At 43.9% G+C, this 15361-nt stretch overlaps 1 protein-coding gene across 1 annotated transcript in view; it reads left to right on the forward strand.

Annotated features, from left to right (window-relative positions):
- The first annotated feature begins 117 nt into the window (after positions 1-117).
- hs6st3b (heparan sulfate 6-O-sulfotransferase 3b) overlaps positions 118-15361 on the forward strand; it is a 41745-nt gene continuing 26501 nt past the window's right edge. Inside the window, exon 1 of the mRNA XM_067261307.1 lies at positions 118-662. Within this exon, the coding sequence (XP_067117408.1) occupies positions 118-662 (545 nt within the window). The remainder of the gene's footprint in view (positions 663-15361) is intronic.

Consider the following 15361-nt stretch of genomic DNA (forward strand, 5'->3'; position numbering starts at 1 on the left):
AACATGTGGCACTTATAACATCCATAGAAATCATTATGATGGTGTATCAAGAAGCCGCTCTTGAAGATACCTCATGTAATTATTCCCACTAATGGAAAAAAACACCTGCTCGTTATAATGGATGATAAATCCAGTAAACTACTCCTGGTTCCTATTTTAGCTGTTCTTTTTGTAATGATAGGCTATCAGTATATATGTCCGGCTGGCAGCAACTCTTGCCACTTTAAAACTGAAGAAAATTTGAAAGGGATCAGTTTACTTTCCACCCCATATCGGACAACAGATGACTTTTACAGAGATCAAGACCTGGAGGAAGACAGTCCGCCTAAATTGCCCTCAAAATTCAACTTCACAGAGCGAGACCTTGAGCGGCACGTGGAATTCAACATCAAAGGAGATGATGTGATAGTGTTTTTGCACATTCAGAAAACCGGTGGAACAACGTTTGGAAGGCACTTAGTTAGGAATATTCGTTTGGAGCAGCCTTGCGACTGCAAGCCTGGGCAAAAGAAATGCACATGCCACCGACCGGGGAAAGAGGAATCTTGGCTGTTCTCGCGGTTCTCTACCGGTTGGAGCTGTGGGTTGCATGCAGACTGGACAGAACTAACAAACTGTGTACCCGTCATCATGGACAAGAAGGAAGCCCAGAAGAACCGAAGGTATACTCTTATTATGTTTGTGTGTGTGTGTGTGTGTGTGTGTGTGTGTTTGTGTGTGTGTGTGTGTGTGTGTGTGTGAGTGTGTGTGTGTGTGTGTGTGTGTGTGTGTGTGTGTGTGTGTGTGTGTGTGTGTGTGGGTGGGTGGGTGGTGTGTGTGTGTGTGTGTGTGTGTGTGTGTGTGTGTGTGTGTGTGTGTGTGTGTGTGTGTGTGTGTGTGTGTCTGTCTGTCTGTCTGTCTGTCTGTCTGTCTGTCTGTCTGTCTGTCTGTCTGTCTGTCTGTCTGTCTTTCTGTCTGTCTGTCTGCCTGACTGTATCTGTGTGGGCCACTTGCAAAGTGCACAACATTGCATTGAAGGGAGGTTCAGAGTAAATTCTGAGAATCCATGACATTTATTGATAAAACCACTTCATGATTGTCATTTAAACAAACAAAAGCCTTGATACTACATGGTGGTCCTCCATTTACTCCGTTTTAATCTTTTCATCTTATTAATTACCTGTGGTAGAATCTTTTCATATTTATAATTTTCACCTGGGCTGTTTTTTATTTATTATACATAGGCAACCTCCTTTTCTCATTTGTTAAGGGTAATTGTCTTTTCAAACTATCTGCTTGCTTTTTCAAAATGTTTTCCTCAAGAAAATCTCTACAGCAGTTACTTACAATAGTAAGTAGAAATAACAATGTGATATAATGAAAACGATAACAATACTGTTGTTATCATTCACCGTGCTATCCACCCCTTATCTTTTCTTGAGCGTGCTCTTGAAATGACCTGCCATCACTGTGCAACAACGTGTGAGATCATCGCATTCCTCCAAAACCCAGAACCTGCACAGACCCTTGCTGTTGCCTTGTAGTCTTCAAGCCCATAAAAAGCACAATAACCTCAAAGCTAGATGGTATAACACCTTTGCTAACAAACCCGTACATTCTGAATCGAGGTTAACAACTGGAGTGCCTTCATGATTAAGCTAAGTACTCATAACAAACAATGTAGTCCTTGATGTCCAATAAGTGCAGAAATACAGACTTGCTAGATGGGGTTAGCCAATTAAACTTTTTCTGAATAAGTGTGTGTTTGAAATGAAAGCCCAATCTGCATCCTTCATTAAAAGGGATGAATGATATCTTGAAAATGTTTCTACGTCCTGTAACTGAAATGGATGGTGTGAGTCAACTGAGAGTACAGTATTCCAATCACAGCTTCTTATGTAGTTAGGAGCAAGTATATGAATTATACAGTACTGAGTGTCTTGGAGTGTGCTCATTGCTGTTGCAGTACTGTAATAAATGTTAATGCTTCGAATCCAAAAGTCACAAAACAGAATTTAATCAACCAGACCCAGTAGCTTCAAACCCAACATAGATAGACGGTAAAGGGCTTGCAGTAGGGATCGATTTTTCTCAGTGGCCTTTTATCCTTATGATCGAGGGAATCCATCTTTGTCCAGTCTTTAGTTTAAAGAGGTTTAAATAGTTGGCCAGTAGACCAACACACACTCACACTCTCATGCAGGCGTGCACCTTCACCCCTCGGCCTTTGAAGTCTGGAGAAGACGACTGATGTGATGCTGGGTCTGTTTCTATAATGTTGCTTTTTATCTTCTTGATGATTAATACACATGTCATAAATTCCTCATACATAGGGCATAATTTTAGAGTAACCTAGAGTAATATTTACTGTTCTCATTAAGCATTCAGTAGGATTCAGTAATGAGCATTTAATCAATAAACCAAAATAATTACCTTAGGATTTGTATGCCCCACAAAATATGAGTTATACAGATAGTACTGTAGTTTGTTTTTCTGTTTGTTTATTAAACAACATTAACTTAACATGAACATCATTCTTTCATTCATTCTTAAAAAAATAAAATCTATCTGTAGACTCTGTAGACTCGCATTTATAAGTTTCCCCAGAGACTATACTGTATGTTCCAGACAATGGTGATAAGAAGCCCCCAAAAAGTTACACCTATAAAACAGATTTAATGCTGGGACTGCAATGTTTGTAGATGAGAAAATTCCTATAGGCTTTGAAGAAGAAAAATACAATCGTGCACTAAACTGCAAGGACATGAGCACATGATTTATTTCTGCAGTGCCAAGTGTTTCCTTTACTCGTGGAAAGAGCCTACTGGATGCGACAGCTCCTCGTTTCACAGTCGCAGCATCTATTCTGTTCTCTCCCTGCTCCGGCCCTTCTCCTCGCTCCTAAAGGGGCCTGGACTTCAGAAGCACATTAGTCCTGAGATATAAACGTCACTTGCTACTGTGCTTTCAACCAAACTGAATGCCACTGTAATGCCTGTGTTGGTGAGCGATGCAGCGTGTTGGCTTTTTAAATTTTTGTACAGAGATGGTTTTTTATCTCTAGTCTGGGTGTAGTCTCTTTTTATGTGGTGAAATTGTCTACTAATGGTCATCATTTCAGAAATGAATATAGGTTTTTAATAATGCAACACTTTAAATGAATAAATTGAGGCATAACATGAAGAGCTGCACAAATAACAGCTCACTTAACCACGAGTTACAGCTCCAGCACTCATCTAGTAATTCACCTCACTAATCTGAAATTTACCTCAGGACGTCGCACGACTGCTCAACAAGGCTCACTAGTTCTGGGTTGCACTGAGGTTGTTTTTGACGGCCAAAAACAGATAGCATGCCCTTGTTTTACGGTCGAGAGCCCCTCAGACGGAGTGACTGTCTGCTGGCTGTCCAGGCCAGTCACCCTGCCACCGACAGCCCTGAGATGGCAGCTACGGGGGTCGGGGGTGGGGCAGCGGAGGCGCAGTCCGCCTGGCGTGGCGTGGCCTTTTCAGCCGGGCAGGGTGCGGCACGCAGAGAGCCGGTCGCACGGTCCAGGAAAGGTCAGGCGTGTCAGAGCAGATCAGGCTGGTGTCCTGCAGTGGGGCTCTGTGGGAGTGTGTCGCCAGTCAGGGGAGCAGCAGAGCAGGCAGGCCAGCGTATCAGCTGGGGCTTTTGGGAGAGGGAGACCACAGAGCTGTCCTCTTATGTTTCGGTGTTGAGAGCAGCATGTTAATATGAGAGTGGCTGGATGCATGATTTACGATTGCCAGAGCGTAATGAGAGCCAGGCACCAGCTTTTCTCACGCAAGGAGATAATGGGCATTTATTTTTCTTGCTTGAGTCATGTCAAATCAAAGCTACCTGATGACAGGGGTGTGTCTCTAGCTGTAAGTATCTCTAGCAAAACAGTTAGAACTCAAATGTTTCGCTAGTGATCCGGTCTTTGTGCTTGATGTCTATCCTGTCATTGATGTCGATGGAAGATCTTTACAGGCCATGCAGTTTATTCTGTACTGTTACTGTACAAACAAAAAATACTGTTCAAGACCACCATTATGTTTTTGATATAATTCCATTCTACTGAGAACATGGTAGCCAACAGGGTACTTCTCAACAGAACACCAAGCTGCCTCCCTCTGTGTTACCTCATAGAGAGCATCCTCTGCTCCTCTCTGTCCTTGTTGCGAGGGCTTCTGGTCCAACGTGAGCAGCATACAGCCACAAAACATATGACCCCCAAGACTCAACAGCTCAAACAGAAACCTGCCCCGGGGAAACGCTGCTTCCTGGAGAAAAGCAGCAAAGCCAACCAAGTGGAGCCATTTAAAGCACCACCAGAGAAACTCTGAAATCAGCCAGACAGACTGATGTGGATTCTGTCCTCTTTCCTGATTTACCCAGACTCTCTGTCCTTCTTCTAATTATTGACAGTGCCATTGCAAACTTGGTGAAACGGCAAATCAAAGCTTAACCCCGGCAAATGACTTGGTCATGCAAAGTTACAAGCTGGAAACTTCCGTTTCATTGATTTACTAATGAACACAGCCATAATTACAGTCATAACGTGTTTTTTTTATGGATTCGCAATCTTTGACTTTGTCTGCATCTTCCTGTGTAGTTTTGTGTGTACTTCCATAGTTGCTTCCATTTTCAGTATAGATTTTTTTGTTGTTGGTGACAGTTAAGATTTTGCTTCTGAAAAATAAGTGGACGACAATATTCATGTATCAAATATTGGGTGCCTCAGATTTCTGCACAGTCCTGTATATACAAAAACAACTTCATATGTGTTAAACAAAAAGCCAGGTATGGAGACATTGAAGTACAGTAGAATCACTCAGTGCTTTGAATCCATTAGTTTTTCGATTCCAGCATTGGTGTGTGTGTGTGTGTGTGTGTTAGTCTCTGTCGGTATGCGTGTCTTCAACCCATGCTACGTGCAGTACAGTAATAGCTGCTCTAGCATTTCCCCTTGGACATTTAGAAAAATATAGATTCACAACCTCTTCATTTCCAGGCCAATCAGAGTAATGAGGCACCTGCAGCAGCAGTAATGGGCCATTATTACTCACCAGGCACACCGATGACATGCTCCGGCCCCACTACCTCCCGAGCAATACCCAACATAATATTGTATTCATTACAGCCAACGCAGATAAAGGCTGCAATTACTGTGTGGCCCTTACCGCTTACTGCTCCAAAGACCAGACTTACAGTATGTCTTACTGTTTCCACCACCTGCTTACTACATACTGTAGACCTCTGCTAGGCATCTGTCTGGACATGCAGGGTGAAGACCACAGTGACCTGGACCAGGTCCAAATGCCACTACTGTTTTTTTTTACCACTGTTCTACTCTGACTCTGGAGTTGTAATAGGACAATATTCTGTCACATAATAATTTCTGTGGTACTCCGATACTCTATTAAAATGTAGTTTTTTTAAGTGGCCGTGGTTGGGCTCAGGACCGGAATAGAAAGCCCCATGTATGTAAATAGAGGTGCACTTTTGGGGAAAGAATGTTCTCCAAAGCTGAACTTGGGAGCCAGTCAGTCCTTTTAGCATAAGGTATGCATGAACTGGAAAATGTCTCAGTGAAGGGCGTCAACATTGTGGAACTCTGTGTTCAGTCAAACAGAAGGGAGCCACAGCCATGGCCCGGTCCAGCATGCTGAAACAGCAGCAGGGCTGTTAGCTGTCTTCTGAACACAGATGGACCCAGAGAGGTAAAGTTATCCAGATTTACAGCCCTGGTCGCTCCAGCAGGCCCGTGGGCCGAGCTCAGAGCTCCTCCACATTGTGGGATGTTTATTATGTGTGGAGTTGAGTGTGCCCTTGTGAGCCCTCAACTCTCAGGGTGTGGAGATTGCTTTTCATGTGTCATTAATCCAAGCCGTCATTGCTGGCAGGCCTAAACTGTAATCCAGTTGGTTCGATAATAAAGTGTTACCTAGATAGGAGGTGTTACAGCGTCTGTCAAGCACTTGTTCACTGGCTTGACAAAGAAAATAAAAGTGAGTCAACGAAGGTGTGATTAAATATAATTTAAAGAGGGATATGTACTGCACTAATGACTACGTGATTCAAAAGCGTCTTTATAGATGGAGGGCAGGGTGATTACTCTGTGGGTCATCGCCATCGATGCAATTCTCATGGTTATTATGGGATATCCCACAGCAGTAGCACCATAAAAAAAGCAGTTTACTTAATGTTGCTGAATAAAATGATCGTAGGTTTTTCGAATGTTTGATTTATGATTCTGATGTGTATCTCAGTAAGGCTGTGAAGCACGGCTATCTTGTCCGTACTTCAGAACTTTTAATCTGTTGTCACTTTGAGGAAGATTAATTTAGTACTGCAAAGTGTTTTAAGCTAAAAGACGATTAGAGTTCCAGTTTTATGCCAGAGTTCGATTTGTGACATAACCGAAATGGTGTCCTAACTTGCCTTTCTATTATATTGTTTTGTGCACATTGATTAAAAAGCTTAGCTCTGATTGAGATTGCAGTCTTTGGCCAGGAAATTTACATTTGGCGGAAAATAGAAACCTCTGCATGCTTATCAGCCATTCTGCATATTTGATGTTATTTCTTCTGAAAGTGTATGCTACAGACCTCATAGTCTACCTCTAAAAGCCACTCTGGGTAATGAAATGGTTGCAGCGTGCCAAAATAGGCGCACAGAGCCTCTGATGCTGCTGTCAAATATTTGCTGGTCTGGCAAATATGAATCTCCAATAGTCTGATTCAGCTCTTAGACTGTGATTAAAGGGTGTCCCCTGGACCAGATTCCGGACAGGACTTCAGCCTACCGGCTCCAGTCTGAGGCCTCATCCACGGCTCGAGTCGTGCGTTACAACCTCCCTGATCTGCTGTGGTCGGACAAAACTGCTCCGTGCGAAGACGGGACAGGAACTACCTGTCCAGGTATGTGGTTGTTAGCAGAGTATTTTGTTGAATAAGCAAAATAAAGTACCATATTGATGAGGCATCACATTTTGTCGGTATCAGTGGCTGTATATCAGTAGCCATGGGACCTTGAAGCCCTTTCAGAAGGTCGATCTGATTGGGTCCTTCTCTCAGAGGAATCATTTGATCAGTTATTGTATTGATCCTGGTGTTCTCCTCTCAAGGTGTGCCGATGTATTTGTACTTGGCTTGAAGAAGTAGAGCTTCGTGGCATAATTGTCAAGTTGAACTCTTTGACTCCAATCTCCTTTTGATCAGGGTGAGCTCACTCCTCAGCAGTCTGCTTTAGAGAGTGGAGGGTGTGTGTGTGTGTGTGTGTGTGTGTGTGTGTGTGTCAGCACATTGGGATCTAATCTTTAATCTTAAATGCAGTTATCAAAGTGATGGGAGTCAGTCAGCAGGAGTGACTCAGAGACGCTCCTTGGGTTCCCCGGATGCCTGCTGTGTGGCTGGGCTTTTACATGCTCAATTACCAGAGGTGCCGTTAACTCTGCTAAATCTGCCTACTTACGGAGAAACACATTCTACTTCCTTGTTTACTTCCAACAGGCAGCTCAGTAAAACAAGCTTGTCATATATTCCTTCATTATATGCAGATGAAAATTGCATGATCAGCTTTTTCCTCTCTTTTAACAGCTAACTGCCTCCAGGGTACAGTCAAACCGAGCTTAAACAACTGTCACGGTGCAGTCTTTGTTTTTCTTTACTACTATATAAAGCTATGGCTGTTAAAACAGCGTTTTCATCATCCTTTCTGCAATTTAGAAATGCAAGATTTGGTCAATAAACTGCTAAGCAGATTATGTAGACCAGACTGTAAAAAACATGGTTTACCTGAACTGAAACATACTCTTGTGTAATAGTATAGAATAGGAACAGAAGGAGCTATCATTTATGGTAACAGTGGCCCTGGGAATTAAGGACATTTACAGACTTTTGTTCTGTGGTTTCACCTTCTGATCCAGTAGTCGTTGTCCTTGAATAATGATGAGGCATACGTAGTCTTGGAATGTTACACACTGTCACTGGGATAGTTATAGTTTGTTATACAGCTTTAGAGGATGCCAATAAAATAACTTAACTCATTCACTTCACAATTAAGAAGGCAAATTATGAATATGAACATGCTACCAGCCAATGACAGCAGTAAGAGAACTGACAGCATCGTTACAGTAGCAACCTCTCTGTTCCAGAGTGTTAATAGTGTTACTCTGCTGTCTAACAGCGTCGCTTCATCTCCTCAGACTATAATGAGACAACAGGGATTAGGATACAGGCAATTGGCCATTTATCTTCATGTTAATTTATATTGTCATATTCTCTCTTAATCAGATAATCTTGACTGTTTGCCCGGTGAGGTGGAATGGTGTGTTATAACAGTGGCTCTAGATTGTATTCATCCCATTGATTCGTTTTTCAAATGCTTGACTGTCTCTGATTTTAAACAGTGTATACATTTTTGTGCACCAATATACACAACCAGAGGTAGAAACTTTGTTTTTATTAACAATCGTTTTTAGACCTTGGGAACTCATTATACTGTATACTGCAAAAAGAAGTGATTACTTCTCTTAAGCTGATTTTAATGAAGCACAGTCAGGCATCTTTGACAGGTGATGGCATGGCCTGTCTAGCTTCATTTCTTTTTGTTTTCAGCATCACAGGATTGACTTCCCTCGCAGGCTGTTATGCCTGCTTCTTTACTTAGTTGACAGATTGACAGATCAAACAGCGTCAGGGAAAACGGCAGCTCAGACGCTTGGCTGTGTTGTTTCTCAATTGATACCTTTAAGGGCTGAGGAAAGATCCCTGCCAGGAATAACCAGCACGGGAGTTGATTTATAATAACTACCCGAGGAAAGGTCATCTGTCCTTATTCGGGCCAGACGTCCTGACAGGTAAGTTATGCTGCGGGGACCAGGACTGAGGCTCACAGGGAGGACCCACGCCTCTCTGACATGGATTCAGTGGTTGAGCTAGTGGCCGAGTTTGCGTTTGGCACGTGCCGAGTACAGGTAGAGTCACCTTCACAGAGAACTAATCTCCTCTTCACGGCGGTGGCTCCTCAGTGAGAGGTGACTCAGGGCCGGTCTGTAGTGTGTGCCACGCTGCCCACTGTTTCACACCTCTCAGCTCAGTACTCGCTGGCCACAAAGGGGGGAAACCTAACCCAGGCTTGTTTTTTTCTCTGTCACGCAATCCTAATTGCAGGGTTGGAAAATCACGTGAAGAGACGATCGTCCGGGTGTCTGCGGGTGGCGAGGCCTTATTTTAGGTGCGTTTGGGTGTGTCTTGATGTGATGCTCAGGGATGTAGACATTGATTGATGGATCAGATCAGACAGTGACTGGGTTTCTTGCAGAAGCTTTTGACAGTGCTTTTAGTGGCCCTGGAGACTTTCTGGTTTAATTATGCCCAGTATCAACACTTCACCCCTCCAACCTCAACCTCACTGGGAACGTGAAAACAAAAGTTCTCTCCCTCCCATCGTCGCTTGGCATCTTTCAATTTCTCTCCATTTGCTGTGCGCAAGGCTGGCTGTGAGAGAGGCTAGAATGATCTCACTGAACAGATTGCTGTCCAGATTGCTTCTCAAACTCCTGTGTTTATAAATAGGAGCTTGTGCGCATTCTGGTTTAATTCGCAAGATCATCTCAGATATTGAATTAGCAGTGCACATAGAATCAAAGGATCTGCAGATAAGGCACAAGCTTTATGAGTGGTAAACACTCATTTGTTTTTTAGTATTTTCTAGTATGTGCAGTTATAGTGGAAGATCTAGGCTTTACTGACTCATTACCTTGCAAACTGTTTCTAAAACCTTCCATTTCCTTCATTTGGCAATACTGTCATTAAAGACTCAGATAGAAGACACATTTTATCTGCCATTTTCTGTGTTTTGCTGACTAAACACCATATTAAATCCCATTGGGAATGTGAAGGTACAGTGCAGATCAATTCTCGAGCAGGGCCTTACTGTATATCGCTTCATAAATGTGGTCCTGGTACACAGTATAATAAGTATGGATTGAAAATCCATCCCTAACACTATAATGGCGCAGGAGAATAGAGTAACATCTTGCAGTATCACAGAGTGGTGGGGTGGAACAAATAGCATTATGTCTCTCTACGGGCCTGCGATGCAGCATATAAACTCCATCATAGGAATCCAATGTCTCTCAATGTAAGCCAGTCCTCCTGAGACTCGGGTGGTAGGACAGCTAGGTACAGCTGCAAATCCCATTCACAAATCCAGGGATCAACTTTTCTTTCAGCTATCTGGAACATTGCACTGAATGATTTACTTTCTACTGCACTCTGAGTTGTTGTGCTGGGTAACTCCCCTGGTGCTGGGATCTCCGGGGTTCCTTTAGTCGCTGGCGCACAGGAAATTGTTCTATTGCTGGATGTAGCGACTGTATATATTCCAATTATTCATAAGGAACAGATTAACTTTAAATTGTCTCTTAGAAAGCTTGTTCTTCTTCAGGGTGTTTGGTGCGGAACATGGGTCCTGATCCAAGCAGGTGCGTTGGCTTGTTGAGGCTCCTAGTCTCCTTGTGAAGGGAGGTTTGTTAGTTTCGAGGAGAGCTGAGAGGTTTGTTGGGAGTTGGGCAGAGAGTTTTTTGAGGTTGTTTCAGGCCTGGAAGCCCAATACAGGGTGCCAAAATGACTAATGGGTCTTACCTGGGCCCAATATTGACTACAGAGAAATACACTGGGATTGATTTGACTGCTAATGCCACCAACATAATCCACCCTCCAATAGGGCCATGGCGACTGCAGCCTCTTACAGAAGGTTCCAGACTAAGTCTGAACTTCTTGTCTTCCTAACAAAAAGCAATCAACCTTACTTTGACCATGTTGAAAAACATTGGGTTCTACATAATAGCATTATAATATTATTTGGGTATAATGTTATTTTGGATGAAATATGTTCAGTTTGCAGTTTAAGGTAATATGATTGGCCTTTAAGAATCATATTAAATGACTACTGTATGAGAAAGATTCTTTGCTTATCTCATTTTCTATTCACACAGAATGCACTCAGCTTCCCTCACAGTTTTAAACAATCCACAAACATCTTGAAACATACACACATCTCCATATTTGAGCATGTCCATCCGTACAAAGACATGCAACACAAAGTCCTTGACTACTCTGCTGTGAATGACGCCCTTAATCAAGAAATTACAAGAATACCGGATGTGTACACAGACACAGTGGGAGGATAAAACAGAAGCGACGCTAAGTACATACTCGGCCGAGCAGTTCTCCTCTTGAGCCTCATTGGTCCATTTCCTTTGTGTTTTTTCCCTTAGACTTTGCACTGCAAGTACAATCACATTCACATTCAGTCAAATTAGCAAGCTCTTGCAGTTGATGTATAAATAGGTTGGGACTGTGGCAATTAGATTAGGCAACTTGTCCATGGTTAAGGCTTCAAAGGTTCAGCTTTTGTTAATGAAATATGGTTGCTAAAGCTGCCTTGAGTATTTTAGTTTGGAAATGTTTGCTGACTCACCATGTTTGTGCTGCAATTCCCCGTGGGTAAAACAAATTATGTATATTCTATTTTTGAAAAGTGTTATCAAATTCTTTATTCCAGTATCCGAGGTAAACCGCATTGTTTTGAGATGGAATAAGTTTACAAGCTTACAGCGAGTCTGCAGGTTTAACTGCAGAGTGCTCTGAGCTGAGAACCTTCTCCAGAGCGACGCTGTGGCCTTTCCATGTAGATGATTGATTCAGGTGCAGTGAACAGGGAAAGGAAGGATCAGGCTTTGGGCTGTGTTCCTTAATCACACAGTATTACCACACAGGAGGCATTTATCACCAAACACCAAAGGCTTCAGACCACAGGGAACACTGGACTTCGGCCCCTCTGCTTACTCACTATCCATCCAAAAGCGAGTGAAATCCAACCACATCCATTTATTCTATGCTACAGAAGGAGGAAAACTACAGGAACCAAAGAGAATGCCCCGGAAAATTCTAGAGCCATTCAATTTTTCATCCTTGCAGCAAGGTCATATTTTGAACAAAATTCAACACCAGCCTAGCTTTTGTTCCTGCAGATAAGCCTCAGGTAGCTGTCAAAAAGTTCTGACAAATTTATCAGAAATCCATTTTGCAAGGTAAAGCCGTAATCACTCATTTATATCAAAGACCCGTGGCGCACCGGAACATTACTTTTGATAAGCACGTTCCTGACAAGTGTGAACTGATTACCAAGCAGCCACTTTAACCAGATGTGATCATTTCAGCAGGGGGTAGAGGGGCCACTATGGTGAGACATGACATTGTTTTGGAGGCGAGGCCTCCCACGGCTCGGAGGGGAGCCCCTCCCAAAGCCAGAAACAGCCCGGGCTAATGGTTCCCCCCATGGGGGTCATTCTCATCCAGAGTAATAATGGACCCCTGAACACAGTGGGACTGTTCCCTCAACCCCTGTGGAGACGGCCCCCGCTAAAAGCCACTTAATGCTGCGGATCAGTCAGTCATATCAGAGGTGTAAAGCAGTTCATTAGGATATTAATGCATGTTTAGACTTTTGTTTAGTTTTAAGTTGCGAAAATGGGTTTGGAAATGCCAGTGCTTCATCTGCGTAGGTATCGATCAAATGTCACATGAAGGGGGCTGTTGAAGGGGGCTTTTGGTTCCTCTTGGATGAGCATAAAGAACTTCATATTCTCTGGCATGTTCCTAATTCACGATGACAGCCATTTACAGTATCCTGCACCCCAAGATAATCCCAAAATGGTTGGCTTAACATTGGGTTGTCACTGAGTGATTCCTTGTCTTATTGGTTTAGAAAGAATGGCCTGGTCGTGGTTCGTTGTTGCTGAAGTCCGAGCACAGTTCAGGCCTTTAGCATTAAGCATGCATATCACTACAGCGCATGAAGGAACAACGTGGTAGTTTCACCATTAGTCAAAGACGGCCACCTCTTCCACATAACACGGCGTGACGGCGGAGACGCACCAAGCTGGGATGTTAACTCTAAGGAAGCGAAATGTCAACATGGACAATATGCGAAGGGTGAGGAATATTCAAGCAGACGTCAAGTGTGGAAGCCCCTGCCGTATGGTCGGGCGTGAAAGCCATGCGGGCTCGTCGCCTGCTTCCATGCAAAACACGTTTAGTCCACAGGGAGTCTTAGTCTGGGATAAAGCACTCTGACATTTACATTGAAATGCACGGTGTCACAAAGTAAGGCAGCGTACCTGATCTGGCATCCTTCTCCTCCTCGTTCCCCTACAGTACAACCACTCTAATTGTTTAAAAGCACAGGCACAGAACCCTTCTCCCCTGGGTCCTTAGCACTGATGCTTGATAAGCTAACACAAACAGGCACTTGTTTATACAGGGCTTTGATGAATGGCTGTGCATTTTATGTTAAGAAGATAAACAACGTCTAGGGGAGGGTAACTACCGCTGTTTTTAATTAAGGCGCCACACTTGCAATCACAGCAATAAACCTGTCTGCTGCTGTTGTCTAATGAAGGTAGATCAAAGTCAAAGCCATGACATCAGTCTGAGGTGAGCTTTTTTGTTCCTGCAGGTCTTTGAGTTGGTGTCTGTCAGCTGCAGGGGAAATATATATTGCGGGTGTTTAATGTCACTCCGCATTTGCAGACTTCAGTTCAGTACGGAGGCTGTGTGAAATTCCCCCTCCGCCTGACAGAGTGGCAGATCGTCCAGAAATTTGTATTCATGGCTGCAAATGGAAATGGAATGAGTGAGAGAGGTGTCCTGCAGTGCCGGCCTCTCTTATTGATGTGCGTCGGAGGGAAGAGAGTGACATTTAACTGTGCAAGGATGAGCAGCCTTCCCAGAACCCTGCTTCAGAGTCCTGCCTCTCTGAGCAGCAGGCCATGTATTCCTCACTGGTCCATGTGGTCATGACAGGGCTGAGGAGGGGGGGGGGGAGGGAGTAAGAGGAATGGAGAACTGAGCTAAAGGGAGCCATCCCCTACTAGTATCAACCCCAGCCTTGCCGCAGTCAGAGGAGACAAACAGGAAGATCAATAGTCCCACTCAGGACATCTCACTACAAGGGCCTCCCTCAGCACCTCTGTCTGTCACACCCAGCAAGATGGGGACTGCTGACAAGGGAGGTGTCAGACCATAGTGGGCACAGAGGGAGAGAGAGAGATAGAGAGAGAGAGAGAGAGAGAGAGAGAGAGAGAGAGAGAGAGAGAGAGAGAAAGAAAGTGAGAAACCATAGTGGGCACAGAGGGAGAGAGAGAGAGAGAGAGAGAGAGAGAGAGAGAGAGAGAGAGAGAGAGAGAGAGAGAGAAACCATAGTGAAGAAACAGAGAGAGGCCAGGGAGATAAAGAGAGGAGCAGATAAAGAGCGTACGTGTTCAGCACCATGGACAGTACCAGAGCGAGACAAAAAAACCTGTGGTCAGACGGTATGCAAGTCAATAGAAATGTAATAGGCTGTCCGTCTATATTGAGCTAATCTGGGGCGCTGACGGCATCCATTGTCTATGCTATGTATTGTTTTCGACAAGTCAGAAGCAAGCGATCAGTCTTTGTTTATATAAAGGAAAACTCCACTGAGGGCTTTTGTGGGTAGGTGGAATTACCATAAGCTTGCTGATGAAGTTTTGCTTTGATATCCAACCCAGCCCTGTACGGACATCTGTTCAACATGGCGGGGGAGACTCTGTCAAGTTCTCCCTCAGTGTTTCCTGAGTGTGAAGAAGACGGGGGAGTCCGTCAGTGAAGGCTGCCAATGGTAATGAAGCCACCACTATAAATGAGCCAGTCATTCATGATTAAGTGGCGTGTCATGCCTGAAGTAATTACCTTAATTAGCTATTGAACAGGTTTCAGGGTTAATGGGACAACAGGTTGGCAGTGAACGTGATTTACTGTTGGAAGTTAATGATTTTATTTTCATCTTCCCCTCATTCCTCGAAATGATTTGATTAACAGGATGGTGGAAACAGATCCCCTTGTTTGTTAATACAAAATCAATTTCACGGCTGACTGGGCTATCTCTGACAGTGTTTTTGTTGGAAGAGCAAGGTCTTTAGTCTGCCCACCAGAGACCAGGCCTATGCAGACAGACAGAGGCCGGTGGATGGGCAGGGTGGTAAATCACTTTGTGCTGCCTCTGACCCCGCACAGCCCGCCTCTCTTTGTTCCCCAGACTCTGGTTTCCCTAACCTTTTGTTCAGCCTGCAACTTTACCTCGGCTGAGTTGTTTTGGGAAGTCTCTGCATTCCTGTGTGCGTATTCGGAGAGAGCTTTTGTCAGACGAATGAGCCTGTGCAGGTAATTGGGAACCAGCCGCCGCAGAACTGAGTCGGCCCTGCAAGGAGAGATCAATGCTTTCAAATGTTAGGTTAGAGGGAAAAAAGTTGTAATGGTATTGCCTTGAAATTCTTAGCTACCAG

The sequence above is a fragment of the Osmerus mordax genome, chromosome 2, assembly GCF_038355195.1.
Source record: "Osmerus mordax isolate fOsmMor3 chromosome 2, fOsmMor3.pri, whole genome shotgun sequence".
NCBI classification, from domain to species: Eukaryota; Metazoa; Chordata; class Actinopteri; order Osmeriformes; family Osmeridae; genus Osmerus; species Osmerus mordax.